The sequence below is a fragment of the Hippocampus zosterae genome, chromosome 4, assembly GCF_025434085.1.
Source record: "Hippocampus zosterae strain Florida chromosome 4, ASM2543408v3, whole genome shotgun sequence".
Classification (NCBI taxonomy): Eukaryota; Metazoa; Chordata; class Actinopteri; order Syngnathiformes; family Syngnathidae; genus Hippocampus; species Hippocampus zosterae.
In genome coordinates, this window is record NC_067454.1 from 20,926,346 (window position 1) to 20,951,343 (window position 24,998).

General features: G+C 42.6%; 2 protein-coding genes across 3 annotated transcripts in view; one reads left to right on the top strand and one right to left on the bottom strand.

Moving 5' to 3' along the window:
- Positions 1-6,049, bottom strand: part of kcnq1.1 (potassium voltage-gated channel, KQT-like subfamily, member 1.1) — a 173,572-nt gene extending 167,523 nt beyond the window's left edge. The window contains exon 1 of the mRNA XM_052063150.1: positions 6,046-6,049. The gene's annotated coding sequence lies outside the window, so the exon portion shown is untranslated. The remainder of the gene's footprint in view (positions 1-6,045) is intronic.
- The window catches only part of luzp2 (leucine zipper protein 2), a 148,246-nt gene that overhangs the window by 74,862 nt on the left and 48,386 nt on the right, over positions 1-24,998 (top strand). For both annotated transcript variants that reach the window (XM_052063283.1, XM_052063282.1), the window contains exons 3-5: positions 9,001-9,071; positions 11,130-11,211; positions 21,003-21,065. In XM_052063283.1, coding sequence (XP_051919243.1) covers positions 9,001-9,071; positions 11,130-11,211; positions 21,003-21,065 — 216 coding nt within the window. The remainder of the gene's footprint in view (positions 1-9,000; positions 9,072-11,129; positions 11,212-21,002; positions 21,066-24,998) is intronic.

Genomic DNA, 24,998 nt, shown 5'->3' on the forward strand with positions numbered 1-24,998 from the left:
GGTTATGGCCTTCCATGTAGGCTTTCCCTGCCAGCATCTTACACCCTGCAGTTATGTGTTGGATCGTCTCAGGAGCCTCTTTGCACAACCTACACCTTGGGTCTTGTCTGGTGTGGTATATCTGGGCCTCGATGGCTCTGGTGCTCAAGGCCTGTTCCTGAGCAGCCAGGATGAGTGCCTCTGTGCTGTCCTTCAGGCCAGCCCTCTCTAGCCACTGATAGGACTTCTTGAGATCAGCCACTTCAGTTATGGTCCGGTGGTACATCCCGTGTAGGGGCTTGTCCTCCCATGATGGTTCCTCTTCCAGCGCCTCATCTTCTGTTCCCCATTGTCTGAGACATTCTCTGAGTACGTCATCCGTTGGAGCCTTCTCCTTGATGTATTCATGGAGCTTGGATGTTTCATCCTGGACAGTGGCTCTCACACTCACTAGTCCCCGGCCTCCTTCCTTTCGGCTTGCGTACAGTCTCAGGGTGCTGGATTTGGGATGGAACCCTCCATGCATGGTTAGGAGCTTTCGGGTCTTAACGTCCGTGGTCTGAATCTCTTCCTTTGGCCACCTTATTATTCCTGCAGGTTATCTGATCACTGGCAGGGCATAGCTGTTTATTGCCCGGGTCTTATTCTTGCCATTGAGCTGGCTTCTTAGGACTTGCCTCACTCGCTGGAGGTATTTGGCCGTAGCCGCTTTCCTTGTTGCCAGTTCGAGGTTGCCATTGGCTTGTGGTATACCAAGGTACATGTAGCTGTCCTCAATGTCTGCTATTGTTCCTTCAGGGAGTGGGACCCCATCAGTGCGGACTACCTTTCCTCTCTTAGTCACCATCCGTCTACATTTCTCAAGCCCGAATGACATCCCGATGTCGCTGCTGTAGATCCTGGTTGTGTGGATCAGTGAATCTATGTCCCTTTCGCTCTTAGCATACAGCTTTATGTCATCCATGTAGAGGAGGTGACTGATTGTAGCTCCATTTCTGAGGCGGTATCCATAGCCTGTCTTGGTGATTACTTGGCTTAGGGGGTTCAGTCCTATGCAGAACAGCAGTGGGGAGAGTGCATCACCTTGGTATATGCCACATTTGATGGACACTAGGGTAAGTGGCTTGCCATTGGCTTCAAGTGTGGTTTTCCACATTCTCATCGAGTTCGCAACGAAGGCTCTTAGGGTCCTGTTCACCTTATACAACTCCAAGCATTCAGTGATCCATGTATGTGGCATCGAGTCATAGGCTTTCTTGTAATCAATCCAGGCTGTGCACAGGTTGGTACGTCGGGACCTGCAGTCTTGTGCGACTGTTCTGTCAACCAGGAGCTGATGTTTGGCTCCTCTGGTATCTCTACCAATGCCCTTCTGTGCTTCGCTCATGTATTGATCCATGTGTCCACTTATCTTAGCCGCAATGATTCCCGACATGAGCTTCCATGTTGTGGAGAGACAGGTTATTGGCCGATAGTTGGATGGGGCTGCACCCTTCGAGGGATCCTTCATGATCAGGATCGTTCGCCCTTCGGTTAGCCATTCTGGGTGAGTCCCATCCCTCAGCAGCTGGTTCATTTGTACTGCTAGGCGCTCATGGAGTGCTGTGAGTTTCTTTAGCCAGTAGGTGTGGACCATGTCCGGGCCTGGTGCTGTCCAGTTCTTCATATCTGAGACTCGTTCCTGTATGTCTGCCACTGTTATGGTAACTGGGTTCTGTTCAGGGAGGTTGCTGTGCTCCTCTCACAGGGTCACCAGCCATTGTGCACTGCTGTTATGTGCAACCTCCTTCTCCCATATGCCTTTCCAGTACCTTTCAGTTTCCAGTCTTGGTGGGTCAGCTCTGTTGTTAGGACCCTGCCACTGAGCGTACACTTTCGCAGGTTGTGTTGCGAACAGCCTGTTTATTCGTCTGGCCTCATTCTCTTTCGTGTACCACTTTAGGCGACTGGACAAGGCTTGGAGCCTTTGTTTGGCAGTTTCGAGTGCTTCAGGTATGGTCATCTGGATGTACTTCTCGGGTATCGGCCTTTTCATCACACCTCTCTGGGCCTCCGTCAATTGACTCACATCTTTCCGGGCCGCCTTGATCTTAGCCTCCAACCGTCTTTTCCATGGTGGGTAACGTATCTCATGGTTGCTCTTATAGCCCAGAGTCTCGAGGATCACTGATGCTGAAGCGTATATCAGCTCATTGGTTTCTGTGATCGTTACGGTAGGGATCGCCCTCAGTGCTTCATTCACACTTTCTATGAGACTTTCAGATGGTACTTCACATAGTCGTTGTAATCGGTTTCTAGGTTGCCCAGCTTTCATTCTCGCCATGATCTTCGCTTTCAGGTCAGTTGCTGCCTCGCTCAGCATTTCATTCATTGGGGCTGGCCACCCAATCTCATCATCTGCATTCATTGGGGCTTGCCTCCCAATCTCTTGTATGACCTCCTCCTCTGATCTGACAGCCTGGGGCCCTTCACCATGGAACCTGCGTTGTACCTCATCAATCTCAAGTTGTGCCGTTTGTGGATGTTGGAACACTGAGCTACTAGTTGTTTCGTGGTCAACCGTGACTGTGGGTTTCGAAGTAACCATTTAGCCCACATTCTCTGCATGTAACCCCTCTGACTAGGGTTGCTTGAGTAGTAGCATTCCAACAGAGCCATGTTATCGCATCTCGCCCATCTCCGCTTTGTTCCAGTAGCCCATTTTTCATCAAGGTGCTCTGGTTCCCCAGCACCTGACGCAGACCTTGTTTGGCCGGGCGACGTCTGAGCCGGCATGTCATTCGTTTTATTGTCTCTCATCATTGTATGAGGTAGGCATTAGCGTGAAGGATCTTGCCCAAGGACCCACACTGGATGGTGTTATGTGCTCATTTTTGCCCCAAGCGGGATTCGAACCACCGTCTCCCGTATGCCAAACCGATGCCTATATATAATATATATATATATATATATTGTGCTAAGCCTACAACTGCCAGTGTGTGGCAAACTAAGTTTTTCCACTTTAAAGTACACGGTGACACACATATTCAAGCTATATATTCAGTAGGTGTGTCATTTGTTGATGCAATAGCATGAAATACAAACTACTACTCAAAGAGAGGGCCTCCTGCCTTCCATCCTTTTGGAACATGGCAGGTCCATTGAATATGGTGGAAATTAGGCAGGATATGAACAATATTTACAACCGCAAGACAATGACTGTGCCACGGCCACGGCCTTATGATTCGGCGTTTCATTTGTCTCTCTTCACCTTCCGTAACTGTAGTTCATTGTTTTTCAATAAGAGAATGCGAAACATACAAACATTTGGGTATTTCATAAAATATTTTAGAGCATCATTCTTTTGCACAGGGCAGCCCGGTGGTCCAGTGATTAGCGCATCGACCTCACAGTGCAGAGATACTGGGTTCAATTCCAGCTCCGGCCTCCCTGTGTGGAGTTTGCATGTTCTCCCCGGGCCTGCGTGTGTTTTCTCCGGGTACTCCAGTTTCCTCCCACATTCCAAAAACATGCATGGCAGGCTGATTGAACACTCCACATTGTCCCTTAGTGTGAGTGTGAGCTTGGATGGTTGTTCGTCTGTGTGTGCCCTGCGATCAGTTGGAAACTGGTTCAAGGTGTCCCCTGCCTCTGCCTCAAGACAGCTGAGATAGGCTCCAGCACCCCCCGCACCCCCTTGTGAAGATAAGTGGATCGGAAAATGGATGGAGGGATTTTGCACAACAGAATATACCTTGTATGGACGTCCTCCTGAGTAATGTCACCCAATGCAATATTTCAAAACAAAGGTGACCTCAAATGCACATTTTCTTCTCTTATTGCCAACACAGGAAAGAATAGAATTGAGATCAGACCTTTCAAATTGATCCACTTTCAGTGCTTCCCTTCAATTATTCTTTTTGACTGATAATTATCATGTAGGTTTTGGAAAACTTGGAAAATCATTCTGACTAAATTGGTGACCAAAGAAATGATACACGGCCAGCAAAGTGTGTATGTGCATTGAGAGGTAGGTGCGTGCATGTATTTGTGCGTTTGTGTGTCTGTGTGCGCGCGTGTGCGTGTGAAGCAGATTTGAATTAACTAGTGCTTAGATGACTCGCCTTCAGTTTGGGGTTAGTTCATTAAACTTTGCCGGAATGGGCGGGATTTATTCTTGACAGTGATACCCACCTCCTCTCTGCAGTATGCTCACCTTCCCCATCTTAAAACAGAAAAAGATTGAGCTGTGCAACCACCTTCGGGATTCAAAATGTTTCCTCGAAACACAACATGTTTTCCATTTGATTTCAATGAAAATGTTATGATATGGTTGGAAGGGATCTACAGATTTCCATCTGACATTCTAGGTTCCATGAGGTTAACCCTTGCCCATGGCATGAATAGTATTGGAATATTTGTAGATGAACTCCAAGCAGGAACACAGTGTAACAGTTGATGAGCACAGCTTTCAAAACAGCAGACCTTGTCTTATTTTTTGCTGTTTGCCAGGCATCAAAGTGTGTATCTGGGGGATGGGGTGATGGAGGTTGTGTCATGTCATGTGTATGTAAATACAAATGTAAAATGGCAATGGTGCACCGGGGCTCCACCCCTGGAGGGGGCAGGAGGTAATCATAAATACAAGATAAAATACATGTTGCTGTAAAAGTTCATTAATAAGGTGTCTTTAATCAAATGAAGACTCCGTGAGTACCAATTACACTCACCTTGCAAAAAATACAAAATGGTTTATTGCACCAGGCTCATTCAAAGCCACACATACACTGGGGGTGTCCAAACCTTTTGCAAAGACAGACAGGTCTGGTGAGGTGAAAATGTTAGTTCAGTACAACTGTTAAAGTACAATATTATTGACGAAACACTCAATCTTACTTCCCAGGTTTCGAGAAAATTTGATAGAGGGGATGTGGTAAGCAGCAGGCAGCAAACATTCGCCCCTGAAGCCGTTGTGCTTTCTTTGCTCACAGTGTCAGTTCAATGCAGGAATACTGCTGCTTTATTCCACCTCACTGTCATGTAAATCAAGTCAGTAACATGGTATTTAATGATTGTTTCACTGTGGTTACATTCTTCAGCACAAATAAACTTCGCTACACGCCATAGGCGAAACCTTGCACATCCACTACAAACCTCTGAGTCTATAACAACTGTTGATTAAAATACAGCAGCATAATAATGTTAGCATTATGCATACCTGTCAACTCATATGGTTTAGCCATAGTTCATATGGATTTTGTGGTGAATCTTACATACATGGCCGTATCGCACAAATCATACGGATTCTGAAAATGTCCACGTTTTTTTTTCACCAACTCTAAATGATTTGGAGTTGGTGAAAAAATTAACGCATGAATACAACTCTGAACACAGTAATGCCACTAAGTAGAATGATGATTAGACATTAACCAGACATTGTATTATGGAGATCTACAATAAATAAAATTGAAAATTTTGTGGGGGGGTTTTCTGCCGTTATTTTGACATATAAAATGCTTTGGTATGGTATAAGGAATTTTTGCTCTTTATAAGGATTTTTTGGTACTTTATACAGGTTGGCGCTCCGAAAAGTTGACAGGTATGATTATGGGCTGTTTACAGCTGTATGTAGGGCTGAAACAAGTCCTGGAATAATTCAGGTACCTCTGTTCCAAAAATTCAGGGCATTTTATTTTCTGGGTCGGGTACTTTTTTCCACCAATGCAATGAGAATGTTAACTTCAAAATAAACCTGACTGTAACCTTATGACATACGGGCATCCAACATTCCAAAAACATGCACCGTAGGTTAATTGAACGGTCTAAATTGTCCCGAGGTGAGCCTTGCGATTGGCTGGCCACCAGTTCAGAATCCAACCCTGCCTGCTGCCCGAAGACAGCTGGGAGAGGCTACAGCACACCCGTCACTCTCGTGAGGATAAGCGGATAAGAAAATGGATTCATGGACACTTAAAACATTTCATTTGTTTTCTCAAATGTTTTCTCTTAATGATGCAATAGACTCATGTTGTAATTCTTGAACCCACACTCAAAGTGACATGGGGGAGTGACAACCTGTAAGTTTACACAGTGAAGTAAGCAAACCATTTGCTGTGACAGGTTTACGTTGCCTAGTTTGGCTTTTGCTAGACGATGTTCCATTTTATTTATGTATGTATTTATTTATTTATTTATTTATAAAACACCTAATCAGTCCATTACTCATTTGTTGCTTATCGATCAAATTAACATTTGGACTTCAAGCAGCAGGATAACAGATGAACTTTTTGGCTTATTCGACCTGGCTTGCAACGTGGTTGCACAACACACACAACTACCCCCGCGGTTGTAGCTGACATTGTATTGCACGTTTTTCACGCTTTAGTGGGTGTCCGTGTGTGGACATTTCAGCATCGTGCAGGTGCCTTGCCATAGCTAAGTGTTACCTAACTGAATAAGCATGCAATGTGGGCCATCACCACACTGAATTCAGATTTGGATGTGGGAATTTTTGTTTCGTTCTTATTTTCATTTTCCTCCTCTTGAAAAGGGAACTCTCGCAGTCCATGTTACTTCTTCTCTTCTCAGTCACGAAATGCGCATGTACACTTTTGATGCAAATTTGAATTTGTCCACGTCATCATTAAATTTAGAATATCTTCACACCGGGCGGCCCGGTAGTCCAGTGGTTAGCACGTCGGCTTCACAGTGCAGAGGTACCGGGTTCCATTCCAGCTCTGGCCTCCCTGTGTGGAGTTTGCATGTTCTCCCCGGGCCTGCGTGGGTTTTCTCCGGGTGCTCCGGTTTCCTCCCACATTCCAAAAACATGCGTGGCAGGCTGATTGAACACTCTAAATTGTCCCTAGGTGTGAGTGTGAGTGCGAATGTTTGTTCGTTTCTGTGTGCCCTGCGATTGGCTGGCAACCGATTCAGGGTGTCCCCCGCCTAATGCCCGAAGACAGCTGGTATAGGCTCCAGCACCCCCCGCGACCCTAGTGAGGATCAAGCGGCTCGGAAGATGAATGAATGAATGAATATCTTCACACCATGCCTGTGCGCAGTGCGCACATAACAAGGGATAAGCCTTCAAAACAAACGTCAAATACACATCTTTTACCCGAGATGCACCAAGCGTTATAACTGCAGTCACTTATAAAATCTATAATAATTGCAACAATACAATAACAATTGCAATTTGCTAGTGAAGTGACCACTGTCCAAAGTGCAAAGGTCTATGGACAGATGGAACTGCCGATTGAGAGTAAACATTTTTCAACTGGGCTATGTCTTTCAAACGTACTACAAAGTTGTCCAACAATAAGTCAACAGCCAGTGGCATTATTGGGGGATTGGGGGGAGGATGCTATGTTTTTACCATTTAAGCTCCATTATATACATTCTAAGGAGTTTCCCAATACGTTGGATCGACTGCAGTGCATTCTAATGACTTTTCAATGACGTCACCAACTCAATTTGAACGACTATACAGTATGTACAAACAATATAGTCTAGCCCAAAATGTTTACTCCACATTGACAGTTCCAGGCGGCCACTTCTTGACACTTTAACCCTCTTGCAGATCAAGTGCATGTATGTGGAGACAGACAGTATGAATCAATTCGCTGTCTCTGAGTGTCCGCACTTGTACCTCAACAAGCAGAGTTTGCGAGTAATACTAACCAATCGCGCATCTGGAAGAGCCGTAAAAGCACTCGCATTTCCAGGTTCATTCAATGTTTTAATTTTTTTTGTATCCATCAAGTACACATACAAGTTACAAAAAAAGTTCCTGACATTTACAAAACCCTCTATTCCATTGAACAATGAACCATTGCGAATATTTGCGAAGGCGGGGTGGTTGACTCTTAAGCGCAGCGGTAGGGAACTCCGGTTCCTCGAGAGCCACATCCTGCCTGTTTTGAATCTTTCTCTACTTCAACACACCTTATTCAAACGATCGAAGGCTGACACGATCATGGTCAATTGAATCAAGTGTGTTGCATTAGGGAGAGCTCGAAAACACGCAGGAAATGACTCTCGAGGAACCCGGGTTCCCTACCCCTGGCTTAGCGCATCGGAAAGCATGCCGCTTGCTGAACAAAATCAGCAAAGCGACAGTCTCTTTCTCCCCCCCCGCATCCTAGTAAGGAAAGTGTTATAGAAGATAAAATGCAACTTTTATCAAGCTGCAATCAAGTTCACTGTTATCTCCTGTGGCATGTTCCATGATGGTGGTTCAAACTCCTAAATTTTGTGAGCGCCGTCATTTCAGAAAATGTGGGTCAGATTCCAAATTGTACACTAAATGACTTTGGAGTCAAAACATGTTTCCTCCTCCACTTGCATAGCTCAAAAGGGCTCTGACTGATTTAATATTCATTTGTCAACAGTGCCTGCCTCATTCCTGAACATAAATGTAAATGAGGGGCCGTTGGGGACAGGGAAGAAGGGAAAAGCATCCCTGTACCACCAATGGAAATGGGATTTGCGGGAATGCAATTTTAATTGCCATAGAAGTTACCTTCAAGCGTGTTTTAAAATAAGCAATACCATTTTGGAGTCCTATTACTCTCTTCCAGATTCATAGCAACCAAAAATATCTTCAAGGGATTGTCAAGTAATTAGAGACTTGACTAATCCAGAATTACCCATTAGGTAGGTTCTTAGGGACTTGGAAAAATAATTAAATACAATAAAATTCAGCGCTTCTCCCTTTACCCCTTGTTAGGATTGGTTCAGACATCATAGCCAGATTGTTGGAGGCTACATACTTTTTTTCTTTCTGGGGCATCATCAACAACATTGGAACATCTGCTGCATAATTTCTTGTTAATAGAATTCATCTCAATTATTTTAAGATTCATCTTTTTTTTTTTTTTTTTGCGTTGCCACTACTAAGTATTCAAGGATTATCTTGCTTCAAACTTTGTTTTTTGAAAAAAACAGCATAGCCCCTTTGACAAAGTGTTCTTGCTTTCCCAAACACTGACGGGGAGGTCATTGTTTAATATGCAAAAATCTCTTTGTGACTTTCTCTTTTAGTCATTGAAAAACGATGACTCAGTTGCCAAGAAGGACGTACAAAGGATTTTGGAGCTCAGCCACAAACAAAGGTAAGGACACCAGCACTCCTCCTGTTTAGATTTGAATTTCGAGTTTGAAAACGTTTGCAACAAACATATAAAAGTCGCATTTTATAGTCCAAAATTGGGAAATTGTTCACCAATCCCTTCACAACCAAATTAATTAATCTTTTAACAGCAGTGTTGTCTTGTGAATCCACATACACCAGAATGCAAGTGTATTTTGAATCCAACTATATACTGTGTGTGAATAAGAGACCCATGCCATTCCTGGGTTGGCAATCTATCTTTTTGCAAGCGAGCAGGAAAAGTGTTTACCTGAAGTGTTCCTCCAGTTTGGATTGTCTGATTAATGTTGTTTGTAATGAGACTGTTCATGATTAGGAGTCATCTGCGGCACTCCTTGCTCTCTGAAATGTCAGACTGATTAAAGTCCAGTCTTCTACATACAGTACATCGATAACCAATCGATAGCCTATCGCCAACGCATGGCAGCGTTCACGTGATGAAGCTAAGAACCATGGAGAGCAGCACTTTGTTGTTGCTTAGTGTCGCTTACCAAGCACTGAGCCACAACTTTCGTAGCAAGTGTTATTAATCTGCCCGTATAGTCCGATTTGTGCTAAGTGTAATTATTAGCTGGTTCCATTATGACAGACGACGGTATGATGAATCACAAGTCACTTATTTTTGACACCTACTCCATACTGTGATTCTTTGACTCTATACTGATGGATTACTCTAACGGGGTTTCTTTAGAAGATTTCGACTTTTCGACACCTATTTGGCCTCTTTTGTCATATCCGTACCTCTGTGTTAACCTCACAGGCACTGTGCCCTTTCCTGTCCATGTGGGCGCTTTTTGATTTTGTTTGTAGAAGTGTTTTCCAAGGAAGGGACCCAAGAGATGAGAATAAAAATGAAATGCCAAGGCAGTCGTGGGTGGCTGTTCCCTGAAAAGGAAATCATTTTCAAGGATTTTTGGCAATGCCCAAAGACCACTGGCATTTAAAAGAATTGGGCGGCTGTTCCAAAGACATTCTTTCAACACAAACAATGCAAATGGATTTTTATGCTTTTGTTTTTTACCTCCAAAGACATTGCTAGTTTACTCTGCCGCTGGCTGACTATGCTTGTTGTGTAAAGCTGTCCTTAGAAGCATCAAATAGTTGTACTGTATGTCTTGATTTTATATTATAATCACAGTTTTAAGTCTCCAGTCAAAGTGTACGGTATTACTTTTGCAATACGGTAGCATGAGCATCAAACGGCAAGGGAACCCCCCTTAGCTATATTTAGATTCATTATCATTCGCATTAAAAAAACTAATGAACATAGCATGAAGTCTGTAGAGTGTTCCAAATGCTCAACGGGAAGTGCATTACGAAACACGATGAATACTTCATACTACGCCATCGCCTTGTCCGTGTGGATCTCAAGTCAAATGGCCTTAATGGCATTTGCATTTGGCAAGGCTCCTTTAATTAAAAATAACTTTAACATGATTTGGAACTAACAAGCCACAGGAGAGATTGGATGTAATAATGCACTTGATTTGGAGGCCATTAGGAGAATAGATGGCAAAACAAAGGTTCTGCCATTACAGCAGAGAAATGCAGCAATTTAATGAAAAAATAGTATAACCAAGGGATGACTAATTGAACAAGTTCAGTTCAAGTTGTTCCATATCTCTTCATTCAGAAAGTGCCAAGCGCAAAACATAATGTTTGCATTATTCATCCCCAAAATGGAAATGAGACAGCACATGTTGATGTACTCAGAACGAAGTCACAAAGAGACGATATATTTCCCAAGTCTTTGATTTGCAAAATTTAAAATCACAACATGTATTCATTATTTATGTTCACCAAGTAATTGTGACTCACGCTCATGTAAAACGTATGCCATTTGCTTGTGGCATGGGAAAATAAATAAATAAAACATTTACAAGCTACACACACACGACTGTATGAGCAAACATTTTGTCCATCATTGCACTTCGGAATATCGCCATACACTGCTTGTCTAAGTTGCTCAGAATGTGTGGAAAGTGTGCTAACAGTTTCTCATTTGCTTCACGATTGACAGAGACGAGATGAAGTCCCTCCAGGCTGCCTTGCAAAAGCAGCTGGATGAGGCAAACGACAGAGCCGAGAAGCAGCAGGCCACGGTAAGACAGACTTGACCTGACCATCAACATCCGGTCGTTTCGAACCTGTCCTGTCACCTGTCACGCGGGCCCCTCGCCGACACGGGCTTATTAGCCAGGAGTGCTTTCTGTCAGCTCCTTCACTCAACACTTGACACTCTTAGAAAATGGCAAGAGAAAGTGGTCTGTCCCCTTCATTCAATCCCCAACTAAAGATTAATAAAGCTGGAGCACAATAGGCCAGTGGTGAGTTTGGTTGCCTCTCAGCAACAAAGTTGGTCTACTTGGGCATTTCTGGATGGGGTTTGCATGCTCTTTGTGCGTTTATCTTAAGAATAATAATGCATTTATTTTGAAAGCGCTTTTCATCGTACTCACAGACACTTTACAAGAGTTTAAAACACGAGATAAAAATGTACACCTAAAGCCAAGCATACATGATTTAAAACAAACACATTTAAAAGAAGAAAGGCAAAGCAAAAAATGGGTAAAAGAGATTAAAAGGTGTTAAAAGCATTGCGAAAAAGGTGAGTTTGAAGAAATGATTTGAAGAATTGGAGGTCACTAGAGTACGGATGTGTTGTGGTAGAGCATTCCAGAGGGTGGCGAGGAGATTTGTCTTTGAGGAAAGAGTGTATGGGTGAACGGAGAGGCAGGAGGGCGCCTCATTGTGAAGGGGGAGCTAGTGGAGGTTTTTAAGGACGGGGGTGATGTGATCACGAGTGAGAGTGTGGGTGAGAAGGTGGGCGGCGGCGTTCGAGATGTACTGTAGTTTATTGAGGAGTTTGGAGGTTTTACCGTAGAGGATGCTATTGCAGTAGTCAAGGTGGGAGGTGATGAAGGCGTAGATCAGCGTTTGAGCGGTGTTGAAAGAAAGTGAGGGGTGGAGGCGAGATCTCTTGGCTGCTCCAGGTTCCTCTGACAGCAAAGAGGGAAAAAAAAACCTAAAAGTCGGTGAACACCAACCTTTCAAGTAGGCTCGACATAAAGAGGAATACATTATTCACTCAAACCAAATCAAACACAGTCAAACATTTTGTGATTTTCAATAGAAATTGAAGTGTGTTGCAGATGCTGTAATATAGATTATCAGAATTCATGGTGCATTACTACTTGTTGTGAGTCATAACATTTTAACGAAAGGATGTCAGAGACATTTATTTTACACCTGCTTTCAATTGCAGGGGCAGAAAAAGTCTCCTTTAATATCGACTCACTTATCGAAGCAAACACAAGAAAAATAAGCAGGATGTTGATAAAGCAAAAGGGCTGTCTACTACCTGTTCATAGCTTTTTAATTTTTTTTTCCAGTTTTTATGCTAAGTAAAAATCTTCATAGTCTGTGTGTAACCCACAAACACTCGCACTATTATCTGCTGCTTCAGGCGCTGTCAATCACAGTAAACTATGAGTGACAACCAATCTGGCAGTGGATTTACCCAGGTTGCCCTAATTCTCATTCTGGCTGGTGATGTGGAATAGAATCACGGTGGGCAATTGGCAAATTTCTCACCATAATCACATGCTAACGCGACGGCCGTGTCACTAGTCAACGACGCTTGCCCGGTAATTGACCAGCCGTGAACACAGCAAGCGGTTGCCAACCCGTTGGCTTGGCTTCACTTACCTTATTAGTAGACAACCTACAATTAGCACAACCCAGTAAGACTGAGAGGCCTGAAGCATTAGAACAAGATGCATACATTGAGGTTATTAAGAACAATAAATTATCCACTGTTTCAGAATGTCAAGATGATGCTGATGAAGCACTTAATCACTTCACTTCTGCTTTTCTTGACTGTCTTGATAATGTGGTCCATCAAAAATGATCAGATAAGTGGATAAAAGAGGGCATGCCTTGGCTCACATGTGAATGGAATTTTTGTTGAATTTATAATAACAGGAAATACTTCTCAGAGTTTCACAAGAAATGAAAGGATTTCTAAAGTGACCAAATCAGTGAATGTAAAAATTACAGTTTAAAAAAAAAATTTGGATGCCTAAAATTATGAGGTCAAATCCAAACCCAATCATTTTAGGCTTGCTATTAATGGTGTGGTAACATCTGATAACAAAGAGGATGTGGAACATCTACATTCCCATTTTGCTACTATTGCGAAGCAGCTGGTAGATAAACTCCCTCAACCCATAAAGGCCTGTGGGATGGAAATCCCAATCATTTTTACTGTCAAAAGGAGCCAGGCACGTTCGAACTCTTGTGCTTCCAAAGAGGGGCCTGTTTGTAAGCTCATTTGTGGCCTAAATCCCACCAAAGGCACTGGGCCAGACCTCCAGGAGGTTTCTCAGAGATGCTGAAAAGGCAATTACTGTTTTTGTCAACTTTCAGATTAGTTTAAATATAATGACAGAGATAGTCCTGAGGGAATTTAGCAAAGCAAGAGTGATTCCTTTATGACTAAAGGGCACTATAAGTGATCCACATACTGTAATTATAGACTGATACTAATTGCGAGTGCCTTGTCGAAAATAATGGAAATGCAAGTAAAAGAACCGATGAATTACCGGTAGTTATTTTTTTATTCATCAAATAACTTTTTTTTTCCATCTGATTTTAGGAAAGCACACTCAACAGAGACATGCTTAATGTCAGGAAGGAGATTGACTGATAAATTATGTTATGGGCATGTTGGATTTACAAAACGCATTTGATGCACTTGATCATACAACTTCGCATCAACTTCGCAAATTTTAAAGCTACAGCTTTTCCTGATATGTGAATTAACTGGGTTAGCTCGTACATGGGGAACCGTTCTCAAAGTGGAAGTGAGTGGCACTATTCCAAGTGAAATAACTCTGGGATGGGTCGTGCCACAGGGAAGCATACTTAGGCATTTATTTTGTCTTTTATGTTATCATGATTTTAAAACTGCTGTCTCTTATGGTCTCCTTTTGTGCTGGTTGATTGTTCAAAGAAATTGGTAGCTGAGGTCACTCTGAGCTCTGAGTTGCAGAGGAGATGTGATTGGCGAGCTGCAAACACGCTTTCACTCCCACCTGGGCAAGACAGAAGCCCTTATTTTTGGCAGTAAAATCAGAATGGGAAAGTCACCAGGTTTTGAGGTCCAAGTAGGAATCCACAGAGAAAATAAATTACCTTGGATGCCTGTTAGATAACATAGTCGCTGATGGTGTCGTGGCACACTCGCCTGACTCGTGTGGGATCCCACTTGTGACGGTGTGGTGTGGGTGTAAATAGTTAGTCATCTCAATATGTGCCCTGCGAAAGATTGGCAACCATTTCGATGTGTAGGCCACCTTCCACCCAAAGTCAGCCTTTTCAAATCAGTGAACCCTCCTCATCCTGGCAAGGTCATTTGTTCAGAGCCACTTTAATTACGCTGGCCATCACCTGGTGTTCCCGTCCCTCGTGAATTTTTATAGAATAAGCCGCAGACCGCTGCTGAGAACAAGCTCGTTAGGGTTATCCCAAAAGTTCATTCTCGCACAAATGGGGAGAGGCATTCACAAAAGTGTGCATAAATCATACTTGTGAAAATTCCCAGGCAAAATATACGATTTATCAATTTGGACTTGTGCATGAGGACATTCGAAAATTCACACACAGCTCTGACCGTGTGTACAAATGAAGCTGGTTGTGTGCGAGTGTGACGCTTTAGATCATTTGAAATGTATCAATATGATTACTTACGAGTGTACGTACGACCAATCTGCGTAGTTGATTTTTTTGTACTTTCGCACATGCTAAATTTAACATGACAAAGGATATGTTCTCCGAACAGGTCTCTGGAATCTGAGCACTTAAAAAAAAAAAACCTAAACTGGTTACCGGTTGAGGAACACACAATTTACCCAAAAAAGCTGATCACTTTTTAAATCATTTCAAATTATTTTTCTCACGTCAGTAAGACTCGTCTGCACTCTACCAGAGGTAGTTCAACAGACTTAGTCCCGTGGGAACACGTCCTTGGGCTTTATTGTGTTTCTATCCTCCGCGATGCCCATCTGAGTCATGGAAGGTTTTGTTTGTACTGTCTTCTGTGCTATCACCTAATAAATTCAAACCATGAATCAATCAATCAAACTAATACCGCACCATTCCGTATAATTTCATGAGGGTATTAATATACAAGCCGATTGCAATCACCCTGTGAACAATTCGTGTGTATCATCGACTAAATACTTTTTAGGCTGAATAAATGATTAACGAGCATCGATTGAATCACAAAGATGAACATGTTTGGCGAATCACGTTCAAATTCAGCTAACCAATGGGAGAAGTTATTATCGTCATCTGATTTGTACCCGTGGTCCACGGCCAAAGGAAAACAAATGTTCCTCAGTTGTAAACAAGTGAATTGGGGGAAAGGTATCAAATAAGTACTTTTGAGGGCATCATTACATGAGTGACAAGTGCATGTTGCCCTAACCGTACAAAGATGTCATTTTATTTTCAGTGTACCCTGAAATGATGTCAATGTTGTTTCTTTTGTAAGCCTTCGTTCAACATGCTTTGAATGTTAGGTGGGTCCATAAGGCTGATGGATTGAAACATTCTTCGACGGCGACAACTGTATAAACTAACCATCAACGATTCATCCTGCAGGGCAGAATGCTGTGGGCATTTTCCATTTATACCCATTAAAAAAAATATGACATTGACATTGTATTGCACGTTTTTCACGCTTTAGTGGGTGTCTGTGTGTGGACATTTCAGCATCGTGCAGGTGCCTTGCCATAGCTAAGTGTTACCTAACTGAATAAGCATGCAATGTGGGCCATCAACACACTGAATTCAGATATGGATGTGGGAATGTTTGTTTTGTTCTTATTTTCCTTTTCCTCCTCTTGAAAAGGGAACTCTCGTAGTCCATGTTACTTCTTCTCTTCTCAGTCACGAAATGCGCATGTACACTTTTGATGCAAATTTGAACTTGTCCACGTCATCATTAAATTTAGAATATCTTCACACCGGGCGGCCCGGTAGACCAGTGGTTAGCACGTCGGCTTCACAGTGCAGAGGTACCGGGTACGATTCCAGCTCCGGCCTCCCTGTGTGGAGTTTGCGTGTTCTCCCCGGGCCTGCGTGGGTTTTCTCTGGGTGCTACGGTTTCCTCCCACATTGCAAAAACATGCATGGCAGGCTGATTGGACGCTCTAAATTGTCCCTAGGCGTGAGTGTGGGTGTGGATGGTTGTTTGTCTCTGTGTGGCCTGCGATTGGCTGGCAACTGATTCAGGGTGTCCCCCGCCTACTGCCCGAAGACGGCTGGGCCCTAGTGAGGATCACGCGGTTCGGAAAATGGATGGATGGATGGGTTTAGTTGAAACAAGTTTCGCGATTTGAAACTCTTTTCTGTGTGTGTGCGTGTGTTCAGTCATTTTATGAAAATAATGTTGCCTAAATGCAAAGCAACCAACCGACCAATGTAAATTTTCAGCAGCTCACATATCTTTACCAACATTGCTCACTCACGGCGGAGCGGGATAATCAGGACTGACGATAACAGTATAAATGTCACAAATGGAAACAGGTACTTCTCACTTGACTGTGATAAACCCAGAAATCAGAAGTTTTGTCCTACTGTACATGTGTTTGGATGTGACTGTGTTCTGGCCATCCCATTTTTGCACTTCACGGTGGAAGATGTACTGTATGTCAGCAACCCTTGCCAGTGAGAGGATGGCTGTGTGGTTCAAGTCATTGACATTCTTTCTTTCAGGTTGACTTCAGAGTCTCACTGACATACTTGAAATCAATCAAGTATATGGGTGTTCCCCTATGGAGCAGAATTTAACGTTAAAATACTTGAGCATTAGGCAATCTCTTTCGGGGATGTGTTCATTTATGGTGCAGATGGTGGATGGCATGAACCATTAGACACAAATAGAGTAGGCCTGTCTCTTCCAATCTCATAGATTCTCTTGAAAATGTATCTGCCCAACCTACTTTCTCACCCAACAGGTCAACCATTCAAACTCCCACCTGGGTGCAAAATATCCCATGTCAGTTAATCAGTACATTTCTTCCCATCTTCTGCAGTAATTGTTGCCAAACTGTTCCAGAATAAGAAACCCTTTATTAGTCTCGCAATGGAGAAATTTCCAATTCACAGCAGCAAAGTTATGAAAGTTATGAAAAAGAATGATGCACTGGTTACATTCAAGTAAATGGAAATTGAGCGAGCGTCAATATAAAATATTCATTTATTCATTCATTTTCCGAACCGCTTAATCCTCACTAGGGTCGCGGGGGGTGCTGGAGCCTATCCCAGCCGTCTTCGGGCAGTAGGCGGGGGACACCCTGAATTGCTTGCCAGCCGATCGCAGGGCACACAGAGACAAACAACCATGCACACTCACACTCACACTTAGGGACAATTTAATCAGCCTGCCATGCATGTTTTTAGAATGTGTGAGGAAACCGGAGGACCCGGAGAAAACCCACGCAGGCCCGGGGAGAACATACAAACTTTACACAGTTAGGCCAGAGCTGGAATTGAACCCGGTACCTCTGCACTGTGAAGTCGACGTGCTAATCACTGGACTACCTGGCCGCCCTGGTAGTCTCTGTAGCAACAAGCTACTTTCTTGATTGTTACACCATCTCTTGATTGGTTCTAATTAGGCTGAAGTACAATTTACTTTATGCACAGCCTCAAAAGCTTTAAGGCCTGTTGTTCAGAGCAGATTGCTTAATACAGTATTGCGGGTGTGAGTCACAAATGCTTGATGAATGCTGCTTTGCAGTGATGGAAGATCACTTCAAATAAAAAATTGATTTTTGCCTCCTAAAACACCCACATATTGTCAACTATCAGTCAGAGGAAAGCTGTTTTTAGTCATGAGAAAGCATGAAATAACACCAACCTTTTTTTGGCCAAAGGAAGACGCTTGGGCATTTCAAAACCAAATGAACTTCCAAATCCGATGAAAGGACATTAAAAATTCTACACGAGCCAAAACAAATACGGCATGGGACCTCCAATGGGGACTGGGAAAAATGGGAGATTGATTAGCAGAAAATGACACAACGCTTTATTCCGAGATGTTACCATGGATACCAATTGTTATTCATCTGCTCCAGTATAATCAAATTTTGTCATCTGGAGGACAGGTTCAACAGTACTTAGTAACATGCAATAAGAGCAATGAAAAGAACATGGCTCTTTCATACAAAAGCAGGTGCACCTGCTGGTTTAGTTTCAGAAGGCTGTTTTTATTCAATGTCCTGATAAAAGATGCGACCGGTAGCAAAAACCTCCTTGTCATTGTAAAATTCAAGTGGATTGAGCCTGTCACTCAATTTTCTTCAAGAAACATTATTTTTGCTGTTATGTCCTAAAAAAAATTGCAGCCAATGTGAAAGTTAAACCATCTCAACTGTCATCTTAATATTAATTCTCGATCAGTTTGAACTGGAATTTAAATGTCTGGTGCAACAGAATTACATTTAACCTCTTCCTGTCTGGAAGAAATCAAAACCTGGATGGCACAAAATTTCTTGAAATTCAACGAAAAGAAGACAGAGGTGATATTGTTTGGTCCCAGTGGCCCTTGTACATTCCATCCTGTTGACTTGGGCCCCCTGTCTGCTTATCTGAAATCAACGGTCTCAAACTTGGGCCTTAAACTGGACAGTGATTTCAAACTCGATGGGCAAATTGGTGCCGTTGTTAAATCAAGCTTCTTTCACCTTAGACAGCTGGGCAAAATAAAACCTCTCCTCTCACATGAACATTTTGAGACAGTAATTCATGCCTTTGTCACATCCTGGCTGGATTACTGCAATGCCCTGTACTTTGGAGTCAGCCAGTCCTCCATTAAGCGCCTTCAGCTGGTCCAGAATGCCGCTGCTCGCCTCTTGACTGGTACTCGTAAGAGGGAGCATATAACTCCCACTCTGGCATCCCTTCACTGGCTCCCCATTCATTTTAGAGTTATTTTCAAGATCCTCCTCTTTGTTTTCAAATCTCTGAATAATCTCGCGCCACCTTACCTCTCTGAGCTCATCCGCCCCTACACAACTGCCCGGCGCCTCAGGTCTGTGGACCAGTCTTTGTTAGAAGTACCAAGAACTAAACTGAGGCTCAGAGGGGATCGAGCCTTTTCTTTTGCTGGTCCCTCTCTCTGGAATGACCTCTCACTGAACATTCGGGAAGCCTCCTCGCTGCCCATTTTTAAAGCCCTCCTCAAAACTCACTTGTATTCTTTGGCGTTCGACTCAGCATGACTTAGATTTGTTCTTGATTTTAGTGCTGGGTGCTTTCCACCGCCTTTATTACCGATTCGTCTTACTGTTTATTGTGTATGTTAAATCGCTCCATGTACAGCACTTTGTATGCAGTGATGGCTGTTCGAAAGTGCTCTATAAATACTGTTGACTTGACTTGACTTGACTTGATTTAAGAGTTTAAATTAAACTGAGGTGTAAATACAGCTTTAAATTGAATCTGTCTTATTTTAAACTAGGTTTAAGGTTTGGTGCAACAGAATTCACACTTAAACCGTGTTTTATTCAACTTTTAAAATTCAACCTTGCTGTTGAAATATCATGTCGCTTTTAGAAGTATCAAGTCTCTTTTTGTGAGCGGATACAATCCATGAAACAAACACATTCATAATCACACGTAGTGACAATTCCGAGTGTTCCGCTCACCTGCCGTGCATGCTGGAGAAATACTATGCAAGTACAGGGAGAACATGCAAACACCATACAGGCAGACCTGAATTTTGAGGCTGGCGTGGTAACCAATCGACCACTGTGCCACTTAACTGGTGGTGGTGTTTTTTTTTTCTTTAAATCACTCCCTTTGGCTCTGACAAAGACTGGAAGGCTCAAAGAAAAACCCTGATGTTATCATGCCACACTCTGGGTTCTGAGTCAACCGGCATGGCTTAGTTTACAGTTCCCTAAGGTGCATTCCTGGTATGAGGTCACCAGCACTATGATTATGTCCCTCTTTGTCACGCGGTCGATCTTGATAACCTCTTTCAAGGGCTCTCAAAGCATTAAAACTGCATGTAAAATACAGCCTCAATTCTGTCCTCTCTCGTGCTCCCTCTCTTTCTCTCTCTCCCTCGCTCTCTTGTATATTAGCTGGGGGTGGCACGGTGTGTAAACGGTTAGTATTGTCTGCCTCACAGTGCATAGGTCATGGTTTCGATTCCAGGCCCTGGCCTTCATGTGTGAAGTTTCCATGTTCTTCCCATGCGCTCTTGGGTTTTCTCCAGTTACTCTGGTTTCCTCTTACATTCCAAAAACATGCACGGTAGGTTAATGGTTAGAGGGGTGGATTTTAGCTATGTTGTTTGCTTGCTACAGTGTGAAAGTCATGTCTTATTGACTTTGACTAAGAACCAAGTTTTTTTTATTTATTTATGGTTTTTTTTAACCAAAGACAGGATACTGCACTTTTCAAATTCAGAACAATTTCAATGTATTGTAATCATGCAGTTACTATAAATAACTAGCACTCTACCAAAGGGGTCTAAGAAAACTGCATTGATGTGAAATGGAAAGAAAAATTACCCATATTTCCCGAAATGTGGAAAAAGAATGACAAGGGATGGCATTGGCCGCCCCCTGGCCACTGTGTGGCTCTGCCCTTCCCATAATCACATTTATTAAAACCATTTCAGGGTGGACACCGCCTACTGCCCAAAGTCAGCTGGGATAGCGTCCAGCACACCTTCGTGAGGATAAAGCGGTTCAGATAATTATTGGATGGATGGATGTTGGATAATGCTTTGTAAATGATGATAAATGATGACTGAAAGGGAAGTCAGATAACATTCATAATGACTGCTCTTTCTTTTTTTGTCTGTCTTCAGGTTAAACTGATTAAAGCAGAGATGGAAAAGAAAACCAAAATCATCAAGGATTTACAGCAAGAGGTGAGTCATCTCAGGAATCGTTCAAGTATTGTTTGAGCACTGAGTTCCATTTTCATTCTTGTTCTTCAATTTATACCTGAATTCTGCTGTCAAAAATAATTGCAAATAACTAATGATGAATCCATTTTCTTTCCCATGTACACTTGACATTCCATCTAATGTACTTTAAATGCTTTCTCACAATCTCAGAAGACTTGATTGGCGTCCTTGTTGCCATCAACTCAACTTGGTGTTTGCAGCAGCCGTTAACATTTTAAGGTGCTTTGTAAATACGAAAGTGTTGTACTTCTTAAGCCTGTGTTGATTTATACAGGTTTGGAATATATATATATATATATATATATATATATATATATATATATATATATATATATATATATATATATATATATAGATCTACAACACTCTACATTATATCATTCCACGTTATTTTGAATTTAAACCACCAGAGGGCGATCTAGGCAGCATATGTGGCTAAATCGACGATGAGTCTGGCGTCGAGTTATCTGAATAACTGAATATGTTATGTGACCATACCAGGCACTTTCTCAGTTCGTTGTTTATGGATCATGTACCGTTAGCATGTCGTACATTTATTCAGCCTGTTGTTCTCTATTTTATTTTTATTTTAAATTGCCTTTCAAGATGTCCCTCTTTTAATACAGAAACACATTTTCTGTAGGGCGTCATTCTTCATGGGGGACCGCATTTTTGCATATGCAAAAATGAACACGTTACAGTGAGGCACACCACGCACCATGGGCGGAACACCAAATTAGCTCATACTGATAAATCTGATGGATCCACTAGCGGCATTTGCAGAACGAGTAAGCTGATGCGGCCCTGACCAGTCCGCAAACTCATCCAGAGTCTTCAGAAAACTGATGGAGTGATAGTATTGAAGAGCAATACATGTTTGCAGCACACTGACTGAAGAGGAAGAGTGTTAGAAACATGACCTTTCCTGTAATTAATGACCACCATTTCTGACAAATTGACAAACTGTGCTCGTCATGGAGGCAGTTCATAAGGCCGGGCTGTAGAGTGCAGAAAGCATGGGCGGAATTGAAGAACCTGATGCTTACGGTGCATCAGGGCTTCTCCGTGTGATAAATAACTCGCTGAGAGAAGGCAGATGACGGGCAAGTAAACGAATGTTGCCCCCACCATTAAAGGTTTGTCCAGGGCGCATTGGTGGTTCAAGAATAGCTTCTTCTGTGTCCTCTTTGGAATTGATGTTAACTCCACTGACCTGTGGCCTTTGAGGTTTTCTGGATGCTACTTTTTGTGCATGGCACCACATACAGTAAGATGTCTTCCATAGCTCCGAATCCCTCCTCACCTTTAGGTTCAGGTTGAAGACCTGCTCCATGATCTTGCACAGCTCCTCTGCGCAGGGCTTGTCGAGCCTGGAGCTGATCCCTACTGCATTCATTGCCTCAATCTTGCAGTGCTCTCTTGCTGAGCTCTTTTGTTTAGCAGTGTCCCAACATGAACACAACTTGAAATGTGTCACAAACTGATATTAGTTCCCTTGGTGAAATGGTTGGAGGCTAATTTGTGAGACTCGATTAATCTTTTATGACGTGCAAACTTCTAGCCTCCAGAATGACTAAATTTCTTAATTGAGAACACGTCGACGATTTTGAAGAATGACCATGAAAAAGAAAAAAAAAAAGAATTTGAGGGTGTTTCCAAACTTTTGACTGGTACTGGAATGTTGGTTAGCGAGTTTAATCCTTTAAACTAACACTTTTAATTGCAAATAAAGCAGTTTTTTGAAGAATGCAATTTAAACGAACACCTGTTATTGGTTGGTCATAATTACTTACATTGACTTGGCTCTGAAGTGCTTTACCCATTAAAAGTGATCACATCAATGATTTATACAAAGGGCTGCTGTGCATGTGGATTGTATTGCACACTAGATCTGTTTCAGTGGATAAATGTCCAATAAAGAGGGCCATGATTTGCCTTGGTAATTGACAATTAGGTATTGCTTTACTCTTAAACAGCATGGCCCACATAAAGTGCTCGACACGACTCAAATTGTTATCTTTGGTTGGCGTCAAGCACTTAAATTATATATAATGACATTTATTCTTCTACATAATTCGATCTCCCGGCTCTTGGTTAACGTTATTTCTAAAGAAAGTCAGTCAACTTGTGCTACGACTAATTTGGACAGAACAAAAAGCTGAGTCGGGGCAAGGGGGGGATGTGGGCTTTTGTCAGCAGTTTTTTCTTAATAACTGAGCAGTCATTAAAGACTCAAGGTGATAATATTATGAGCTAAGAAATAAATGCACATGCCTTGGAATATCAACTGTCAGGCATTAAAAAGTTATTGTGGAAGGTGTCAGTAATTTGTCAAGTAAGCAAAAAAAAAACCCAACACTTTTACAGACTTTAGGATTAGAATGTTAACCAGAAGACTGTTAGTCAGTCTTAACTCAAAAATTTCAATTATTTGGCTGAAGGTCTGCTTTCACTATATCAGCAGCATAGTTGGAAACACATCAGTGACTGCTGAGAAAATTACTGTACTTTTGCCATACGTTTTAGGCCGCAATATAGCTTTACCACAATGTGTCCCTAATGCTTAGGATCAGGAAGCCACTGCGCTTGCACTGCACTGGCAGATGTCTCAACCAGTTGCTCCATCATAATATGATTTGCTAATTGCTGACATTTGCTTTTTTGTCTGTCCCAGATCTGCATCACTTAGTAAATGCCCTTGCAAGGTTTCTGGGCCAATGTAATCACATACAGAAAGCATCGTTTGTGCTCAGCAGAACATCTCTGACAGCTGCGACGACCTGACATTTAAACCGGCTGCATGCACAGAATCTATTAACAAAATGTATTGCGTTCAGAAACTCAAGCAGTAACAATGTTAAACTACTACAGTAAAACCTGCCACAATCTGTTTAGTCATGCTAGTTGCATTCCAATTTGTTCTAATTATTCCACCCCCAACTCCCAATGCCCCACTTGATGTCAATTCTATTTCAATAAATCCATTACTGGCGGCTCGGTAGTCGAGTGGTTCGCACGCCGACTTCATAGTGCCGGTACCGGGTTCAATTCCAGCTCCGGCTTTCCTGTGGCCTTGCCTTTGCATGTTCTCCCCCGTGCTCGTGTGGGTTCAATAGTTCAAATGTCATCCCATGTATAGGTTGGCCACAGGTTCAGTGCGATGGATGGTGACTGTTTTGGATCGTATTTGGTGGAGGATTTATTCATCCATTTTCCACTGTGAGACCTACAGTGTATGTGCTAACGAGTTGACCACACACACGCACGCATGCACACTGCTTACTACAAACAGAAAGCATAGGGATATTTGGGCTTTCAGGTGAAATTTCAGGATGAATCTAAAATAGATTCAAACCTTAACAGGTGAATTTATTGTGACCTTCTCTAAGCTTTTCGGCAAAATTCATGTGTTTCATCCTTGATGGTACAATGACAAGCCCGTGCTACCTGAATAACATTGTTTATCCAGTAATTGTGCCCGTACATGAACAACACGGGGCGAATTTCACCTTCATGGACGACAAAGTTCCAGCTCATTGAGGTTGCATCATCAGTGAATGGCTGTTGTAGATGGGTGGACCTCAAATGAAATGGCCTGCACCTTCTCCAGACCAGAATCCTATTGAAAGCCTGTGCCGATCAGCTGAGTCGCCATGTAGACACTTGAAACTCTGCACCCCAGAAGCTCAGTGACCTGAGTGCTGCCCTTCAAGAATAGTGGGATGTCATGCCTTAGCAGACAATAAGTTGACTTCTGAACAGCATGAGACGTGGATGTGAAGCTGTAATTTGTACTCAGGGGCACATGATGAGTTATTGAAATGCAGAAAATTTTTGTTGGGGTATACCCACCAATGTTGTTAATTTTTGGTTCGATCAATTGTTTGAGATGAG